The 18,298-nt window shown below is 43.5% G+C and overlaps 1 protein-coding gene across 1 annotated transcript; it reads left to right on the top strand.

The window, feature by feature from the left end:
• Positions 1–503: 503 nt before the first annotated feature.
• On the top strand, positions 504–13,689 carry LOC118096237 (lysosomal acid lipase/cholesteryl ester hydrolase-like). Its single transcript, XM_035137782.1, has 9 exons — positions 504–605; positions 973–1,090; positions 1,635–1,833; positions 3,973–4,082; positions 4,714–4,850; positions 5,928–6,074; positions 11,833–11,904; positions 12,859–12,924; positions 13,456–13,689. Exons 1-9 carry the CDS (start codon positions 504–506, stop codon positions 13,687–13,689), a joined length of 1,185 nt encoding a protein of 394 aa, XP_034993673.1.
• The last annotated feature ends 4,609 nt before the right edge of the window (positions 13,690–18,298 follow it).

The following is an 18,298-nucleotide window of genomic DNA, read 5'->3' as shown; positions in this document are numbered from 1 at the left end:
CATAAATGTGTACAGAATTATTTATACATTACTTTCTTCTTTGCATTTGTAGCCTGCCCTTCCTCCATAAGGAAAATACAATTTTTAAAAATGTTTAAAACATCAAAAACTGTTAAAAACATCTAAAAAGCAAAAAAAATTAAATCAAATTTTAAAACAGGTATAACCAACAAAAAATGTCTCATGTTTTGGAATACTTGCTTATTATTTCCCACCAGCGTAATGGTTTCATTGTGGGGCAGAATTGAGCCTGCTTAGCCTTATTTCCAAGATAGGCATGGCTTTTCCTTTTTTCAGTATTTCCCCACAAGCCATCCATCTCAGTGACTAATATTTTCAGAAGAGAGATACATTATTTCTTCCCTGCACAGCACCACTGGAACTGTAATAGTGCTCCCTGCCCTCAACATGTCTAGAACCATTCTAAAAAAGGTAAGAACAGGTAAGCTCCCATCTTTGCTAAGAAGTTTGAAACAACAGATATTGTTTTACACAGGTCAGCGATGTGGCTGTTTTTGGCAGTGGTGTGCTTAATCCAACAGACAATCAAGTCAGAAGAATTCCTCAGGAAACGGCACTTGAATCCCCAAGAATTCATGACTATTGTGAGTTGCTTGTTCAGATGCATTTGAAAACAACAGGCTATTGCTAGGACAAAATAATTTGTACATATTTCTTTTAAGTGATATTCCAAAGCATTTGCTTTTCACAGAAGAATTTCCAGGCCGCCCTGAGTTACCCCAAAGAGGGCTTGATGGATTTAGCTGATCCCATGGCCAAATGACATGTTCTGTTTAATGCTTAATACATGGTGTGTAAATAGCTCCTCCTGTTTGCTTTTGTTACAGCCAGAAGGGGATCCAGGACTTTTTTTTCTCCTCTCCTCAGCACCATTGTAACTAAAATCCTATGTAGCAACTCTAGATTTAGAATAAAGGTCTCAATTTGCTAAGCAATTCTTCGTTCCTGCAGAATGAAATAATCCAATATTGGGGATACCCCAGTGAAGAGCATGAAATCCTGACAGAGGATGGCTACTACTTGCAAGCAAACAGAATTCCTTATGGAATGCACAGTTCTGGGAAGACAGGTAATTTGGAATGTAACTGGGTTTTAAAGGGTTTGGGTTTTTTAAAAGGAAAAGTACTGGCAGGATTCCACATAGCCCAGAGAAAACAAATGTGTGCATATAAATGCTCAGTATTAACATAGTTTCTGGGTTCAGAATGGTTGAAGACCCTAAGTCACATCCCACTGTGTATGTTTTGATGTGATCTTAGTCTTCTTAACAATATTATAAATGTCAGCACAGCAGCTTGTAATATTCTGAAAGCTAAGAAAAATTGTGAAGGATAATTTGAATTGAACTAGTTCATTTTGCAATTGGACAAATGTGAGCTGGAACAAGATGCTTTCTGGTCATGTTGTACTTGAACTAGAATTAGTTTATTTTCTAAAAAGACTTTCCAAGCTCTATTGTCTATGTCTCTGTGTGATGCTGTGTAAGAATGAAGTGCTTGGGTTAAGCTTTCGTGTGTGTGGATAAATGGTGATTTAATTGCAGAAAAGAGGTACAATCTAAAAGGTAGATTGACTACAATAGTTTCTAATCCCCCTTTTTTGTTTTTCGTCAGGTCCTAGGCCAGTTGTTTTACTGGTACATGGTGTTTTCGCTGAAGGTAGGCACTGGATTGCAAATATTCCCAACAATAGCCTAGGATTTGCTCTAGCAGATGCTGGCTATGATGTTTGGATAATAAATAATAGAGGTACCAGCTGGTCTAGAAGACACAAGACTCTGTCAATTGACGAAGAAGAATTTTGGAATTTCAGGTATAAAGAGACAACTTGTAGCTTGGATAGTTGAGATAATTATAATGACTGCTGTCTCTGAAGTACAGCTGCTACCAACATATCTTTTTTCCTTGCATTGTGTTAGGGTCCTTCAGTCCTGGAAAAACTTCCCAAAAATGGCAAATGGTGGATTGTGGTTCCTTTTCTTAGCCAACATCAACATGACAAAATTCATGACTTTCTCTATATTCATGCAGACTGAATTTCTGGTGCTCTGAGATGTAGATAAAGTGGTTTCCTAGACTGCTCTTGATGTGGTTATACCATTATGAAGGAGTGGGTATATAGCTTGGGGTACTTTTGACCCCTTGCTTAAGAGTCAGATGGCCATGGTGCTACAGAGTGCCTTTCACCAGGTGTCCCAGCTGTGCCCCCATCTGGACAGGCATAGCCTAGCTTCTCTTGTCTATGCTCTGGGAACCTATAGGTTGGATTACTCAGCTCATAATACGTAGGGCTGTCTCTGAAAATGGTTTGAAAGCTTCAGCTGCTGCAGAATTTGGCAGCCAGGTTGCTCACTGGGACAAGATGGTTTGAACATAATTCTGGATCCACATGTCCTTCCACAGTGTGGACATAGGTTTCTGGGTGGGAGTTGATCATAGTGGCCTCCTCTTATAGTTCATTTCTCCTTTTTGCCATGAGTTCGTGCTTCTTCAAAGTCCATGACACCTTTGGCAAAGGCTTGTCTGCAATTGGAGCACTCACAGGCCAGTGTTTCCCGGCTATCAGTGATACCGGTACTACATTTTTTTAGATTTGCCTTGAGATAATTTTTAAACCTCTTTTGTTGGAAGAGAGTAGTTGCTTTGGAATATGATAATCAGGCATCTGAACAAGATGACAAATCCAATGAAGTTGATGTTGAAGAATCATTGCTTCCACACTGGTAATCTTTGCTTCTTCCAGTATACGGACATTAGTTCACCTGTCTTCCTAAGTGATGTGTACAATTTTTCAGAGACACCATTGATGGAACCTTTCAAAAAGTTGGAGATGGTGTTTATAAATAGTCCATATTTCACAAATGTACAGTAAAGTTGGTAATACAATACTGTAGTTTATAAACAAGCATTTTGGTTTCCCTGGGAATTTACCTAGGAGAAGAAAGAAAGGCTCCCAGGTAAGACCTGGGGGGTCCACTACTTTCTGCGTGATACAAGGGTCAAGAGCTACTTTTGAGAGAGGACTCTGATTTTTCTTCACTCTTTCTTTGTCTGGTTTTGTTTTTATCTAGATTTAGAAGACCTCTGAAAGAAGCTCTGTATTGGGAAGTTTTTAATGATTGATGTTTTATTATGTTTTTATATTTTGCTGGAAGCCACTCAGAACAGACCATCGGGGAAAATTTTGATCATGGCAGCACACTCCACAGAATATCACAGAGTACTGACCCCAAAACAGGCATTTCCTGCTCTTGTAAAGCATCATCAGTGTGATTCCGTGCATCGTTCCTGATGTAGATCTTCATTCTCCATTTGGTCATAATGAAGAGATTTATTGCCACCTTGACCCCGGTGTAGATCTTCACTCACTGTTTCCTCCCTGGGGGGTAGTGGTCAAATTTTGTGGTTCACCTCCAGTGTCGGAATATCTTAAGCCGGTCCTAATACTACTACAGTACCGTAATATATAAGGCCCTGAACAATTTGGTATTTAGATTACCTAATAGATGGCCCACCTTTGTACAGACTTGTCGGTTCCTCCAGACATATTGTGAAGACACACCCCAGACATACCAGGATGTCCACCTCAGTCTTAGATTGTGGAAAAGGACTTCTGAATTACCATTTAAATTTAACACAGTTGAGCAATTTCATATAATTTAATACAATTCTTTAAAATTATCCTTTAACATGTGGACAATGTACATATTTGAGAACCTATTGGGCTAGTTTAAGGGTGATATAAATATTTAAATAAATCATAAATGTACCTACTTTCTGTTTTTTTACTCTTTCCATGGGACAATAAACTTACAACATCATCCTCCAGATGTCAGGTTTACATACCTGATACCTGATGTATTGTATCTTTTGAATTTATACATTAATGTCCACAATTGTATGCAATTGCAGACAGGCAAAGTTTCACCTATATTCTGTGTTTGTCTTTCAGTTTTTATGAAATGGCAATTTATGATATTCCAGCAACCGTAAACTTTATTCTGCAGAAAACTAAGCAAAAAAGCTTGTATTATATTGGCCATTCCCAGGGAGGTACATTGGGTAAGTTAAGAAGAAAGAGAATGAAATGCCTTTTATTTTCTCGCCTTCTTGCATTATCAGGGACCTACTGGGAATGTGGTTCAGTCTCAGGACTATTGTGAAGACTAGTTCAGAAAAGAAAAGGAAAAAAGAAAAGAAAAGGTTAAAGCACAGCTTTTTTAAAAAAAAAAGAGGGGTGGGGAAGTGTAGAGTTCACATATGTTCCATGAGAAAGTCTTTTCAGGATCAGGACTTTAGTAGTCAAGCTGGGGCAGCATATACAGCTCTTATCAGTTCCACAGTCATGAAGAATGTCCATTTGTGGTGCAAAGACCAGCAGGCATGAAATAAGTGGGTTCTGCTTAGACCTTATATCTGACACATTCTCTTGAAAACTCCAGTGCCTAATTTAAGGCAGATGGACACCCAGCACCCCAAAAGAAATCTGCCCTGAATTTGTTGAATGACAGGCATTTCAAAAGAAGAGATTTGGGAAACTTTTGACCTTCTAGATATTTTGGACTCCAGCTCCCATCAGCCACAGCAAGCATGGCTGATGGGCACCAGGTCCAGCAACACCTGGAGAGCCACAGGTCCCCCCTTATTTGTTTGTTTGTTTGTTTGCAAGTGCTATGTTATTTCTTTTTTCCAGGTTTAATTGCCTTTTCAAGCATGCCACAGCTTGTTCAAAAGGTTAAACTCTTCATGGGCTTGGCTCCTGCCTATACATTGGCAGGCGTGAAGGGACCCTTTTCTTTACTTCTAAACCTTCCTCAAGAATTGACAAAAGTAAGTATTACTCAAGTTGTTGCCATTGTGCAGACCCAGAATATACCCTGTTTCTCCAAAAATAAGATGTAGCCATAAAATAAGCCATAGCAGGATTTTTAAGCATTCAAGGAATATAAGCCATACCCCGAAAATAAGCCATAGTGATAGGCAGTTTAACCTTGTAGGTGGGTGGGTTAAACTGTATTTTCGGAGAAACACAGTATATATATATATACACCGTGTTTCTCCGTGTTTCTGACTGCATCTTTCCACAGTGGGGAAATAGGTTTTCGGGTGGGAGCTGCTGATGGCTAGAGCTTGCCAGTGGTTAAGAGCGGTAGACTCGTAATCTGGTGAACCGGGTTCGTGTCTCCGCTCCTCCACATGCAGCTGCTGGGTGACCTTGGGCTAGTCACACTTCTCTGAAGTCTCTCACCCTTACTCACCTCACAGAGTGTTTGTTGTGGGGGAGGAAGGGAAAGGAGATTGTCATCCGCTTTGGGACTCCTTAGGGTAGTGATAAAGCGGGATATCAAATCCAAACTACTCCTCCTCCTCCTCCTCCTCCTCCTCCTCCTCCTCCTCCTCCTCCTCCTCCTCCTCTTCTTCTTCTTCTTCTCTGCTCCCAGACAGGATGAAGACTCTGTCACAGTCAGGGATGCTAGAAAGGAATGATTGACATTCCAACCTGCATGCGTCACAACCAGCACCATTTGCATTCTGCTGCTGTTCAGCTTCTGCCAAATACTCTGTTATTCATCTTACTGTCCACTATTGAGAATGCCCTTTTCCAGGACCTCACTCCCAAACTTTTTATGAATTATCAAGAAGGCCCCATCTGCCAATCTTAACACCTGAGAGGTTGTGTGGGAAGGAGGTGGTTGGAGTGCACCCCCTTAGAAATCTCTCCTCAGCTATCCAGAGCCAGGCCTACATCAGGACCTGGAGGCAATATTGCCTAGAAAGCCCATGCATATCAACTTGAGCGTGCTTGAAGAAAAGTGGTATATAACTGTAACAGGAACCTTAATGTTTAATTCCAAGAAAGGACGATTATTTAGTAATGCTTCAAAAATTTTATTGTATTTTATACAGCTTATATGGGGCAATAAAGAATACTGTCTTTTCAATAACAAACTAAAAGCCACCAATGCCAAGATCTGCAGCTATCCAGGGATTGACAGACTTTGTCTTGAAGGCATTTTCTTACTTAATGGACGTAATGAGAAAAACCTAAATGTGGTAGGTACTTTCATTCTCTATCATTTATGCATTTATTTCTTTTTGAAAGAACTTGCTGTGTACATATACAAAACAACAAAAAAGCAATCAAACAAAATATAGTATTTGCCATAATTTTGAGTTCCTTTACACAGCTCTTCCATGGAGAAATTTTTTAGGTCTATTCCAATAAATGTTAATCTATCAATCAATCAATCAAGCTTTATTACGGTCGTATACCAGCTATTAAAATAAAAATGCTTTACAGGGCTATGGGGGTTGTCATTCGGGGTGGATATAAGAGTCTATAAGTTTGGAGCGGCTATGTTTCCAGAAGGCGGGTCCAGCTGGCCTTTCCCCTGGTGCTGCTCAAAGTTCTCAGTTTCATGCCCGAGCGGAGGAACTACTTCCCACAGTCCAATCCCGCGTTTACTATTCCAATGGCTGTCTTTTTCTGGGGGGGGAGACTGGTCCTGCAGATCTGGGTGCAGAATCTGGCTACCATCCGAGTTAACTTTTGCTCCTTTCCTAATAGTAGGGCCTTTAGTTTGGCCTTATCTGGGAGGTCGGCCAGGCTCTCCAGAATGGGGGCGATGGTATCTCTACGTACCTTATCGAACAGAGGGCATCTAAAAAAAAGATGTTCAGGGCTGCCTACTTCCCCCAACGGGCAGGAGCAGAGTCTCTGCTCGTATGGGATCTTTCCGAATGAGCCTAGCAGCACTGGCGAGGGCAATGCCGAGCTTCGGGCGAGCGTGAAGGCTCTTCTTGAGTTTCTGGATTCAAGATAAAAGAGATACGCTGCCGGGGCAGCAACGTATTTCTTGTTTTCAACTATATTGAAATCCGGGGACCTCATGCTGTCCAGCTGTCTCTCCGTGTCCACAATTCTTTGTCTGACCTCAGATTTCGCTTGGTCTATGCCCAAGGCCAATAGGGCTTGGGGTGAGAAGCCCAGTTTCCGGAGAGTGGCCTGGACCTCAAACTGCCAGCTGGACTGAAATTGGTCTCGAAGGATCAGAGGGGCCAGACCTCGAGGGTGTGATTGTAGGGTCAGCCATTTATAAATTGAGGTCAGTCTGATATGAGCCTCAACCCTCATTTGCCCTGTTTCTAGTCTTACCCAGGCATTTGAGACACACCTGGGAACCTGCAGTAGGGCTCTGAGAAATTTTGATTGAACTCTCTCAAGTAAGATGAAGGAAGGGGAAGGTGGGCCCAAGAAGGTTCCATAGGTGAGTTGGGACAATGTTTTGGCCCTGTATAGTTTTAAGGCCGCAGGGACGTAAAAGCCTCCTTTTGATCTGTAGAAGTTGAGGATTGAATTTGCAGATCTTTCTCCGGCGCTCCCTGAAGATGTTATATGGATTTTGTTTGATCCTGAGGATTGGACCACCATCCCCAAATACTTGTAACTTGAGACTTGTTGTATCTTATGACCTTGGAGCTCCCAATTTCTGGTCCTTGGTTTCTTCCCGAAGGCTAAGATCTTTGTCTTCTGGTAGTTTATTATGAGGCGTTCTATATCGCAGTAGGCTGCTAGTTTCCTTAAGGCTCTTCTTAGCCCTATGGGGGTTCTAGAGAGAATTATGGCATCATCGGCATATAGAAGAACCGAAATGTGCCGGTTTGCAATCTTCGGGGGGTGAAAGTCAGGGCTGTTGAGTGTGTCCACCAGACTATTTAGATAGAAATTAAATAATAAGGGGGCCAAAAGGCACCCCTGCCTGACACCCCTGAAGGTTCTGATGGAATCTGTTAGATGCCCTAGACGACTGCATCTGACTCTTAGGGCCGTATTTGAGTGTGTTGCCATTATTAGGAATAGAAGCCTTCTGTCAATAGTAGTGGCACGAAGTCTGTCCCATAGTCTTGTTCTAGGGACAGTATCGAAGGCTGCTTTAAAATCCACAAAGGCGGCGTAGAGTGAGGCCTGCCCCCCTGAGTTGTACTTTTCTATTAGGTGTTGTAATGTTAAGCAATGATCAGTTGTGGATCTGCCGGATCTGAAGCCTGCCTGTTCTATAGCTAAGATGTTTTCATTTTCTATCCACTCTTGGAATTTTAGGAGTAAATGCTTCGCATACAGCTTGCTGACCACGCTAAGTAGGCTGATCAGCCTATAGTTTGATGGCTCCTCTCTATTACCCCTCTTGTAAGTTCCTTTACACAGCTCTTCCATGGAGAAATTTTTTAGGTCTATTCCAATAAATGTTAATCTATCTTTTAAATTTTATTTTCAAAATTAACTTCACGTCTAGTAGGTAGTTGGTCACTTGCAGTATGCATCGCCATAGAGGAGGAAATTCAGCACACTCCAAACATCAAAGCAGTCTCAAAGTGACTTATTTTAATTGCTTATGCTAAACTCAAGATACAAAGACAAAACGAATTCCTATAGTCAGGGCAGTCTCGAGCAGGTCAGCCGCCCTGGCGCTGAGGGGCGGAGATTGCTCCGGCGCCCCCGCCCTTGCAGGGCAATGCATGGTTTCCGCGTGGCTTCGCCCCGCGCCACCGGGGTCTACCTAGAGCCGGCCCTGCCTATAGTGGGGCGGACTGTGACAGGTGATCTCTCTGCCTGTTCCATGTGCTGTCCAGGTGCTCACTGCTGAGAGGCAACTTCAAGGCCCCTGTTCTTCCTTCTTATGGCTCTTTATCAGCTGGACTCACAGCTTGGGAGGGGGATTCCCATCTAGGTACCCAGACACCTCTTCAACAGAAAGCTGCTTCCTTGTGCAGCATGAAAGTTTTTGTATGCTGTACTTCCATGACCTTGCGAACGTAGGTGTTCCTTGAAACCTCTTCAAGAATGTGAATATAAAAAAGCATTTTCCTTCCTATCATTCTTCCAGAGTCGAGAGGATATGTTTGCGCATCAAGGCCACAATCCACCCCCACCCCCCTTGGGAAATAAAGACACAATGACACAGGGGCGTAGCCAGGATCAAAACTAGGGGGGGGGCAAGCCATGGTTGTTCAGGGGCGGGGCCAAGGCATGGAAGGGGAGGGGCCACGAAGTGGGCGGGGCTAAAGGGCCAGCAGGCCTGATGACATCGTGGCGGTGGCAGCAGCGGCCACCTTGTGCTTCTGGGGCTGGTAGCGTTGGCGGCTACCCTGCTTGGCTGGAGAGGACGGGAGGGTCGGGCAGGCGAGAGGGGGTGGCAGGGCGGGCGAGGGCGAGGCAAGACACGGCCGCAGCCACGACGGCTCCGAGGCGTTGCTGCATATCAGCATAATATTTCAACCATGGTTCAAGCCCCACCTTAGGAAAAAAATCCTGCATTGCAGGGGGTTGGACTAGATGACCCTTGTGGTCCCTTCCGACTACAATTCTATGATTCTATTGATATATTACCATAGCATATGCATCATTCTGCTTTCTTGAATTGTCCTACTCCTAGGCATAGCAGCCAACTCCTAGAGGCCTAGGTCCCCCCCCCCAATTACTGGTAAATACCGTATTTGAAAGAGTCATCCCCCCATGTTGATGGGCTTTCTATGTGGGGCTTATCTGCCTCCCCCCGTATTTTATTGAGGATGGAAGAGGGAGGGAAGGAAGGAAGAAATAGAGAGAGAGATAACTCATATTTGTGGGTGTCTCTGGATGACGCTGTGATGCTGGAACTCTGCAGCAAGAGGACGGGAGTGTCAGGCAGGCGAGAGGGGGTGGCAGGGCGGGCGAGGGCGAGGCAAGGCACGGCCGCAGCCACGACGGCTCCGAGGCGTTGCTGCATATCAGCATATTTCAACCATGGTTCACGCCCCACCTTAGGAAAAAAATCCTGCATTGCAGCGGGTTGGACTAGATGACCCTTGTGGTCCCTTCCGACTACAATTCTATGATTCTATTGATATATTACCATAGCATATGCATCATTCTGCTTTCTTGAATTGTCCTACTCCTAGGCATAGCAGCCAACTCCTAGAGGCCTAGGTGCCCCCCCCCCAATTACTGGTAAATACCGTATTTGAAAGAGTCATCCCCCCATGTTGATGGGCTTTCTATGTGGGGCTTATCTGCCTCCCCCCGTATTTTATTAAGGATGGAAGAGGGAGGGAAGGAAGGAAGAAATAGAGAGAGAGATAACTCATATTTGTGGGTGTCTCTGGATGACGCTGTGATGCTGGAACTCTGCAGCAAGAGGACGGGAGGGTCGGGCAGGCGAGAGGGGGTGGCAGGGCGGGCGAGGGCGAGGCAAGGCATGGCCGCAGCCACGACGGCTCCGAGGCATTGCTGCATATCAGCATAATATTTCAACCATGGTTCACGCCCCACCTTAGGAAAAAATCCTGCATTGCAGCGGGTTGGACTAGATGACCCTTGTGGTCCCTTCCGACTACAATTCTATGATTCTATTGATATATTACCATAGCATATGCATCATTCTGCTTTCTTGAATTGTCATACTCCTAGGCATAGCAGCCAACTCCTAGAGGCCTAGGTGCCTCCCCCCCCCCAATTACTGGTAAATACCGTATTTGAAAGAGTCATCCCCCCATGTTGATGGACTTTCTATGTGGGGCTTATCTGCCCCCCCCGTATTTTATTAAGGATGGAAGAGGGAAGGAAGGAAGAAATAGAGAGAGGGATAACTCATATTTGTGGGTGCCTCTGGGTGACGCTGTGATGCTGGAACTCTGCATGTACAGGAGCCTTGTAAGCAGCTTTCTCTCTGCTTGATTTACAGCAGGCACGTCCAACAGGTAGATTGTGATCTACCAGTAGATCACTGGATGACTGTGGTAGATCACTGGTAGGTCACTGGCACCCCTAAAAAAAGCTCACCCAAAATTTTCCTCCTCCCTCAAAAAAGTTGAACTATGACCTGAAGCCCTAAACAAAAATGGGCCTCCCTCCCTCCTAAAAGAAGCTCAACAAGTTTGACCTAAACCCCAAAAAACAGGGCTTCCGTTCCTTTAAAAAAAAACTCAACAGCTTTGACCTGAACCCCCCAAAAGGGGGTAGATCACCCCAGTTTTAAACTCTGAGTAGATCAGAGTCTCTTGGGAGGTGGCCACCCCTGATTTACAGTATACAGATGCAGGAGGAGGGGCAGACTGGAACACCAATGCTTTTTATAAACATCACTGTGTCTGTCAAAGCTACAGCCTCCCCCCTTTCTTATTCACTTCTTTTTAGCCTTGCAGAGCCACCTTAGTCAAATTGAATCCTCTGAGTCTGCACCCTCATTAAATCGCCAATAGAACTCTTAATGCTCCTGAATGCTCATTAACAACTCCTACTTAAGAACAATAGGGTGAAATGGTCAGCTATCGAATCTTGCCTGGGGATATATGCTCCATTGTCTTAACTGCTTAACTACTGGTAGCCACTTTGCTTTATTTATTTGATGTGTTTTTGTTACTGCTGTGTCCCCCCCCCCCCCAGCAAGCGGAGACTTAGCTGCTCTTGCTAAAGCAAAGCCCTTTCCACTTCAGTTTTTGGAGGGGAAAAGTGCTGGTTATGGTCTGTAAAATACATTAATTTTTTTGCTTCTAGGGGGGGCAGCTGCCCCCTTCTGCCCCCCCTGCCTACGCCCATGCAATGACACAAGTTTAAATGTTAATGGGCAAAATTTTGGCCACAACTTTATTGAATACAGAATGTGAGGAGTATTGGCTTAGGCATTGGCACCCAAAATATAACTGACTCTTGCCCGTCTTGCAGGGAGTCTGGTAAGGGTAGCCACCTGAAGAGGCTCTACCCTGGGGCTCCCGGTGGGTCGTGGCATGGCCCTCACCCCTCCAAAAAGCATTTTCTTTCCTATCATTCTTCCAGAGTCGGGCAGATGTGTATGTTGGAATTTACCCTGATTTTACTTCTGTAAAAACTATCATACACTGGAGTCAGGTACGTTCTAACAAATACCTCCTCAACATTTCAAAACATGGGAGTCAAAAGTCTGATGTTTTGACTTGCCTGTTTAGTTTCTCATGTTTGTGTTTTGGTACTAAGGTTTCCATTTCATTTTTATAAAAGTGTAGTTTTCAAGATTACCAGACCACTCAAAAGTTATATTTTAGATACTTCAGTATTCAAACATGAGCTGTAACAACTCTTTGGATCTCATGGGAAGAACACAGGAAACTGTCCTTTACTGAAACTGCCCATTGCTCCTTTTAGTTCAGTATTATCTGCTGGTGGGGGTGAAGACAGGAAAACAGTTAGTGGAACTGCAGACAATGAAAGGCAGAGCCTATTCTCCTTGCTGCTGAGTTCTACAAGGGCAACACTGAGACTAAGTAGGAAGCTGACAGGCAGGCAGGCAGGTAGGCAGGGGGTGGGTGAAGGAGGGAAGATGGAGGTTGGTGGGGTACTGCCCCATTCACCTGAGTGCATTAACATCCACTGGTGTCGGGAATCCTCACATTAGAAAGAAGGTGAAACATATTCCTGTGGTCTTGGCGGCTGAAGATTAGTGAAGGCTGGGCAAATTAGTGAAGGCTGGGCAAGATTAGTGAAGGCTGGGTCAATATTGTAGGCATAGGCACCAATTCTATGGGGTGAGGATAGCTCCTCCCTCCCTCAGTCTTGAGGGGCTGGGTTCAGTTCTCTAATATTTCCTCACAAATGAGGATGATAGATATGTTAATAACCTTCTACCTGACTTATTAGAGACACCACTGTTTTAAAACAGAGTTTTTGGTCCTATCATTGCCCAGGGTGGATGGGTGGGAATTCTGATAACCAAGATCCCTAGAGTTTGATTTTTTAAAAATTGTGTTTTCCATCTTCCAAGAGGATTTTGTATTTTGAACATGCACCAAATTTCAAATTGTGTACAAGTGTTTTCCATCTTTTTAGGTTGTTAAAACAAACCAATTTAAGTATTTTGATTATGGATCAAAGAACGAAGCTGTCTACAACATGGTAAGTGTTTTGGATTTTAATGAGTGGTTTTGGCGGCAGGTTAAACAATAAATGAGAACCCTGTTGGGATTTCTGAGTTCTTATATAATTCCTTTGGGAAAGATGCAGAACTGGTGTAGATTATGGGTTTCTCTATGAAAGTGCATACATTTAATGAGTAGGAACATAGAAAACTGCCTTATTCCAAGTCTGACTATTGATCCACCTATCTGTCTATACTGATTGGCAGCAGCTCTGATTCTAAGCCCTGCTAGAGAACCTGAGGGACCTATGACCTTCTACACACAAACCAGATGCTTCCTCAGTCCTGAAGAGCACGTCCTCCTCATGAGCCATGAGGACTCTCATTCCTTTTGCTATTCTTACTGGTCCAGAGTAAGGAGTTGGATACTGAATAGATAGTTAAAGAATGATTTTCAAGGGACAGATGTTAGATATTCAATGCATTTGAAGATCCAAAAGATGTCTTTAAAAAGAGAAAAAATGTAAAAGTGAACCTAATTTTCATATTTCTGTTCTTTTTATCAACAGAGTACACCCCCATTTTATAAGATAGAAGATATTACTGTGCCAACTGCTGTGTGGAGTGGTGGGCATGACATTCTTGTAACCAAAAAGGCTATTGAACAGCTGCTCCCTCGAATCCCTCATTTAGTTTTCTACAAGAATATTCCTGATTGGCAACATTTTGATTTTACCTGGGGTCTTGATGCACCGGACCAGTTGTTTAAGGATGTACTTTGTCTGATGCAAAAGTTCAAATAAAGTCTTAATATGAGGGGCAGAATATACCGGTATATATGCTATTAATGCAGACACTTTTTTAAAAAAAAGTCTTACATTGATTGTTTTCTATACTTACGTTTTTCCTTTCTGTCACAAATAATATTAAAGGTGGTTAGAAATAACAAAAGGATCTAAGGAAGAAAAACACATAACAAAATTAATGGTAAAAAAGTAACAACAAGCAGGGGTACAGCCTCTAGCACTACTACTACTACTTATTATTATTATAGTCTATTCTATTACCATGCATTATAGAATAAACTTGCTTCTGTGCTGCAATGAATCATGAAATTCCTTATCCGAGATTCCCCCACCCGCTTTAAAATGTAATAGAACAATTAACTGCAAAGTAAAATGTACTCTGCATTTATACTGTTCAGTGTTGTCATATTGAACAGAATCCTAATTACCTAAATTGATTGGGCAGCAGACCTCTATATCCTCCAGGCATGCTTAGAGTTGTTCAGCAATCACTCGCTCAATCACCTTGCCCAAGAATGGAAGATTTGAGACTGGGCGATAGTTGGCCATATTAGCTTGGTCTAAAGATTTTTTTAAAAAAAGAAGTGGTTTAATGACCACCTCTTTCGGTGGGCCTGGGAAGGCTCCCTCACAGAGGGAAGCATTCACCACCCCCCAGAGTCCATTGCCCAGCCCGGCTTGCTTTTATCAGCCAGGACAGACAAGGGTCAAGAAGACAGGTGGTTGGTTTTACTTGTCCACGCAGCCTGTCCACATCCTCGGAAGTAACAGATTGAAATTGATCCCATATAACACGACTAGACAGGACTCTGGCACTCTCCCGCCCCGGCCCTGCTCCCACGGTGGAGTCTACCTCCTTCCGAATCTGAGTGACTTTATCTGGGGAAAAAAAAAACCTTTGCAAATGCATTGCAGGAGATCTTGGGGTCCCTACCAGGCCCCGATGACAAAGGTGGTTCTGCTAAATTGTGAACCGCCTGAAAGAGTCTCCTGCTGCTGTTTTCTGCAGATGCAATAGAGGCAGCAAAGAAGATCCTCTTTGCCATCGCCGTCGCCACTTGGTAGGCTCGACATTGAGCTCTAACCCATGTCCGGTCCGATTCAGAGTGAGTTTTCCGCCACTAGCGCTCTAACTGTCTTAGCTATTGTTTCATCACCCTCAGCTCCAGGGAAAACCACGGGGCTGTCTGGGCTCCATGCAATCGGAGAGGATGCTTCGAAGCCAGACAGTCAATAGTCCTGGTTAACTCCATATTCCAATGGGTCACCAGGAAATCAGCTGAAAGGCCATCAACATGGGATAAAACTTCCCCTACCACTCTTTGGAAACCATTTGGATCCATTAAGTGATGGGGGCGGACTATCCGAATCGGTTCCACCTCCCTGCAGAGGGGAAGGGTCGTGGAGAAGTCCAGTTGTATCAGGAAGTGATCTGACCATGGCACTTCTTTTGTTTCACTTTAACTTAATGTCGGATCACCAACATCCATAGAGGTGAACACCAGGTCTAAGGCATATCCGCGGCTATGAGTTGGGCCAAACTTATTCAGGGACAGTCCCATGGAGGCCATGCTTTCCACGGAGTCCTGAGCGGCCCCTTGTAAGGTTGTGTCGGCATGGATGTTAAAATCCTCTAGGACAACCAAACTAGGTGTCTCCAGGAGCACATCCGTCACACCCTGAAGCAGCTCGGGCAGGGGATCCTTGGCGCAGTGGGGAGGTTGGTACACCAAAGGGAATCCTGTACTGCCCCTATTGCCCAACTTCCAGTACACTAGCAAAGCAACATCAAACCTTGGGTTACATGAAAATATACTCCACAACCACACGAGATGTAACCGGCTGCACTCTTGCAAAATAAAGTATACTATTCACTGTATCATATGATATATTTCAACAGAAATGAGTCATAAAATTCAATGGAACAAGCAGAAGACCCAATGGATCAGTTCATATTCTAATCAGTTCGTGGATCAAGTTTAGACATTAGTACGTGTCTGTTCCACCTGCATCAGTTCATAAAGTCCCAGCAATAACAAGTAGTTCCAGTTCCACAGAATCCTATTCCAAAAGACAAGGATTTCCGGAATATAAACCTTGTTTCGCCATCCTGGGCTTCATCAGTAGTACAGGTTCAAAAGTGATATAACAAGATAGTAGAAATACTATGACACAGATATAATTGGTAGGTTGCTAGCTGTCAGTAACAGGTAGTAGGAAGTAATGGTTCTGCAGTTTTAACCGTCTGCTTTACCTATGTGTGTATCTGCTTTCATTTTATGTTACTGTACTCTGACTGGAATGATTTTAAAATTCAGTTACTGCACGCAGCCCAGAGATCACTAAAAGAATTTGGAACAAATAAAAACAATTGTTGTTGTTTAGTCGTTCAGTCGTGTCTGACTCTTCATGACCCCATGGACCAGAGCACGCCAGGCACTCCAGTCTTCCACTGCCTCCCACAGTTTGGTCAAACTCATGGTTGTAGCTTCAAGAACACTGTCCAACCATCTCGTCCTCTGTCGTCCCCTTCTCCTTGTGCCCTCCATCTTTCCCAACATCAGGGTCTTTTCCAGGGAGTCTTCTCTTCTCATGAAGTATTGGAGCCTCAGCTTCAGGATCTGTCCTTCCAGTGAGCACCCGGGGCTGATTTCCTTCAGGATGGATAGGTTTGATCTTCTTGCAGTCCATGGGACTCTCAAGAGTCTTCTCCGGCACCAAAATTCAAAAGCATCAATTCTTCGGCGATCAGCCTTCTTTATGGTCCAGCTCTCACTTCTATACATCACTACTGGGAAAACCATAGCTTTAACTATACGGACCTTTGTTGTCAAGGTGATGTCTCTGCTTTTTAAGATGTTGTCTAGGTTTGTCATTGCTTTTCTCCCAAGAAGCAGGCGTCTTTTAATTTCGTGACTGCTTCCATGATCTGCAGTGATCATGGAACTCAAGAAAGTAAAATCTCTCACTGCCTCCATTTCTTCCCCTTCTATTTGCCAGATCATTTGCCAGTGGCCATGATCTTAGTTTTTTTGATGTGAAGCTTCAGACCATATTTTGCGCTCTCCTCTTTCACCCTCATTAAAAGGTTCTTTAATTCCTCCTCACTTTCTGCCGTCAAGGTTGTGTCATCAGCATATCTGAGGTGATGTTTCTTCCGGCAATCTTAATTCTGGCTTGAGATTCATCCAGTCCAGCCTTTCTCATGATGAATTCTGCATATAAGTTAAATAAGCAGGGAGACAATATACAGCCTTGTCGTACTCCATTCCCAATTTTGAACCAATCAGTTATTCCATATCCAGTTCTAACTGTCGCATCTTCTCCCACATAGAGATTTCTCAGGAGACAGATGAGATGATCAGGCACTCCCATTTCTTTAAGAACTTGCCATAGTTTGCTGTGGTCAACACGGTCAAATGCTTTTGCATAGTCATGGAAGCAGAAGTAGATGTTTTTCTGGAACTCTCTAGTTTTCTCCTTAATCCAGAGCATGTTTGCAATTTGGTCTCTGGTTCCTCTGCCCCTTCGAAATCCAACTTGCACTTCTGGGAGTTTTGGTCCACATACTGCTTACGCCTGCCTTGTAGAATTTTAAGCATAACCTTGCTAGTGTGTGAAATGAGCGCAATTGTGCTGTAGTTGGAGCATTATTTGGCACTGCCCTTCTTTGGGATTGGGATGTAGACTGATCTTCTCCAATCCTCTGGCCACTGCTGAGTTTTCCAAACTTGCGAGCATATTGAGTGTAGCACCTTAACAGCATCATCTTTTAAAATTTTAAATAGTTCAGCTGCAATATCATCACTTCCACTGGCCTTGTTATTAGCAGTGCTTTCTAAGGCCCATTTGACTTCACTCTCCAGGATGTCTGGCTCAAGGTCAGCAACCATACTACCTGGGATATACGAGACCTCCATATCTTTCTGGTATAATTCCTCTGTGTATTCTTGCCACCTCTTCTTGATGTCTTCTGCTTCCGTTAGGTCTTTTCCACTTTTGTCCTTTATTATGGTCATCTTTGTACGGAATGTGGTTACAGGTAGGTAGCCGTGTTGGTCTGGATCGAAGTAAAATAAAAAAAATTCCTTCAGTAGCACCTTAAAGACCAACTAATACTGAAGAAGATACTGAAGAAGTGTGCATGCACACGAAAGCTCATACCAAAATAAAAACTTAGTTGGTCTTTAAGGTGCTACTGAAGGAATTTTTTTTATTTTGTACGGAATGTTCCTTTCATATCTCCAATTTTCTTGAACAGATCTCTGGTTTTTCACATTCAGTTGTTTTCCTCTATTTCTTTGTATTGCTCGTTTAAGAAGGCCCTCTTATCTCTCCTTGCTATTTTTTGGAAATCTGCATTCAATTTCCTGTATCTTTCACTATCTCCCTAGCATTTTGCCTGCCTGCTCTTCCCCGCAATTTGTAAGGCCCCATTGGACAGCCCCTTGGCTTTCTTGCATTTCCTTTTCCTTGGGATGGTTTTCGTTGCTGCCTCCTGTATAATGTTACGAGCCTCCATCCATACCCTGTTTCCCCTTTTTTTAATACGTAGTCATAAAGTAAGCCATGGCAGGGTTTTTAAGCATTTGAGAAATATAAGACA

The sequence above is a fragment of the Zootoca vivipara genome, chromosome 5 (genome assembly GCF_963506605.1).
Source record: "Zootoca vivipara chromosome 5, rZooViv1.1, whole genome shotgun sequence".
Taxonomy (NCBI): domain Eukaryota; kingdom Metazoa; phylum Chordata; class Lepidosauria; order Squamata; family Lacertidae; genus Zootoca; species Zootoca vivipara.
The sequence above is the reverse complement of the archived record's forward strand: the minus strand, read 5'-3'. Positions and strand labels throughout refer to the sequence as shown.

Bases quoted from the DNA above. Each gene is read 5' to 3' on its own strand.
- LOC118096237 (XM_035137782.1), top strand. From the start codon at position 504: ATGTGGCTGTTTTTGGCAGTGGTGTGCTTAATCCAACAGACAATCAAG. The intron at 606-972 runs GTGAGTTGCTTG...TCGTTCCTGCAG, and splicing joins CCCAAGAATTCATGACTATT to AATGAAATAATCCAATATTG. The intron at 1,834-3,972 runs GTATAAAGAGAC...TTTGTCTTTCAG, and splicing joins GAAGAATTTTGGAATTTCAG to TTTTTATGAAATGGCAATTT.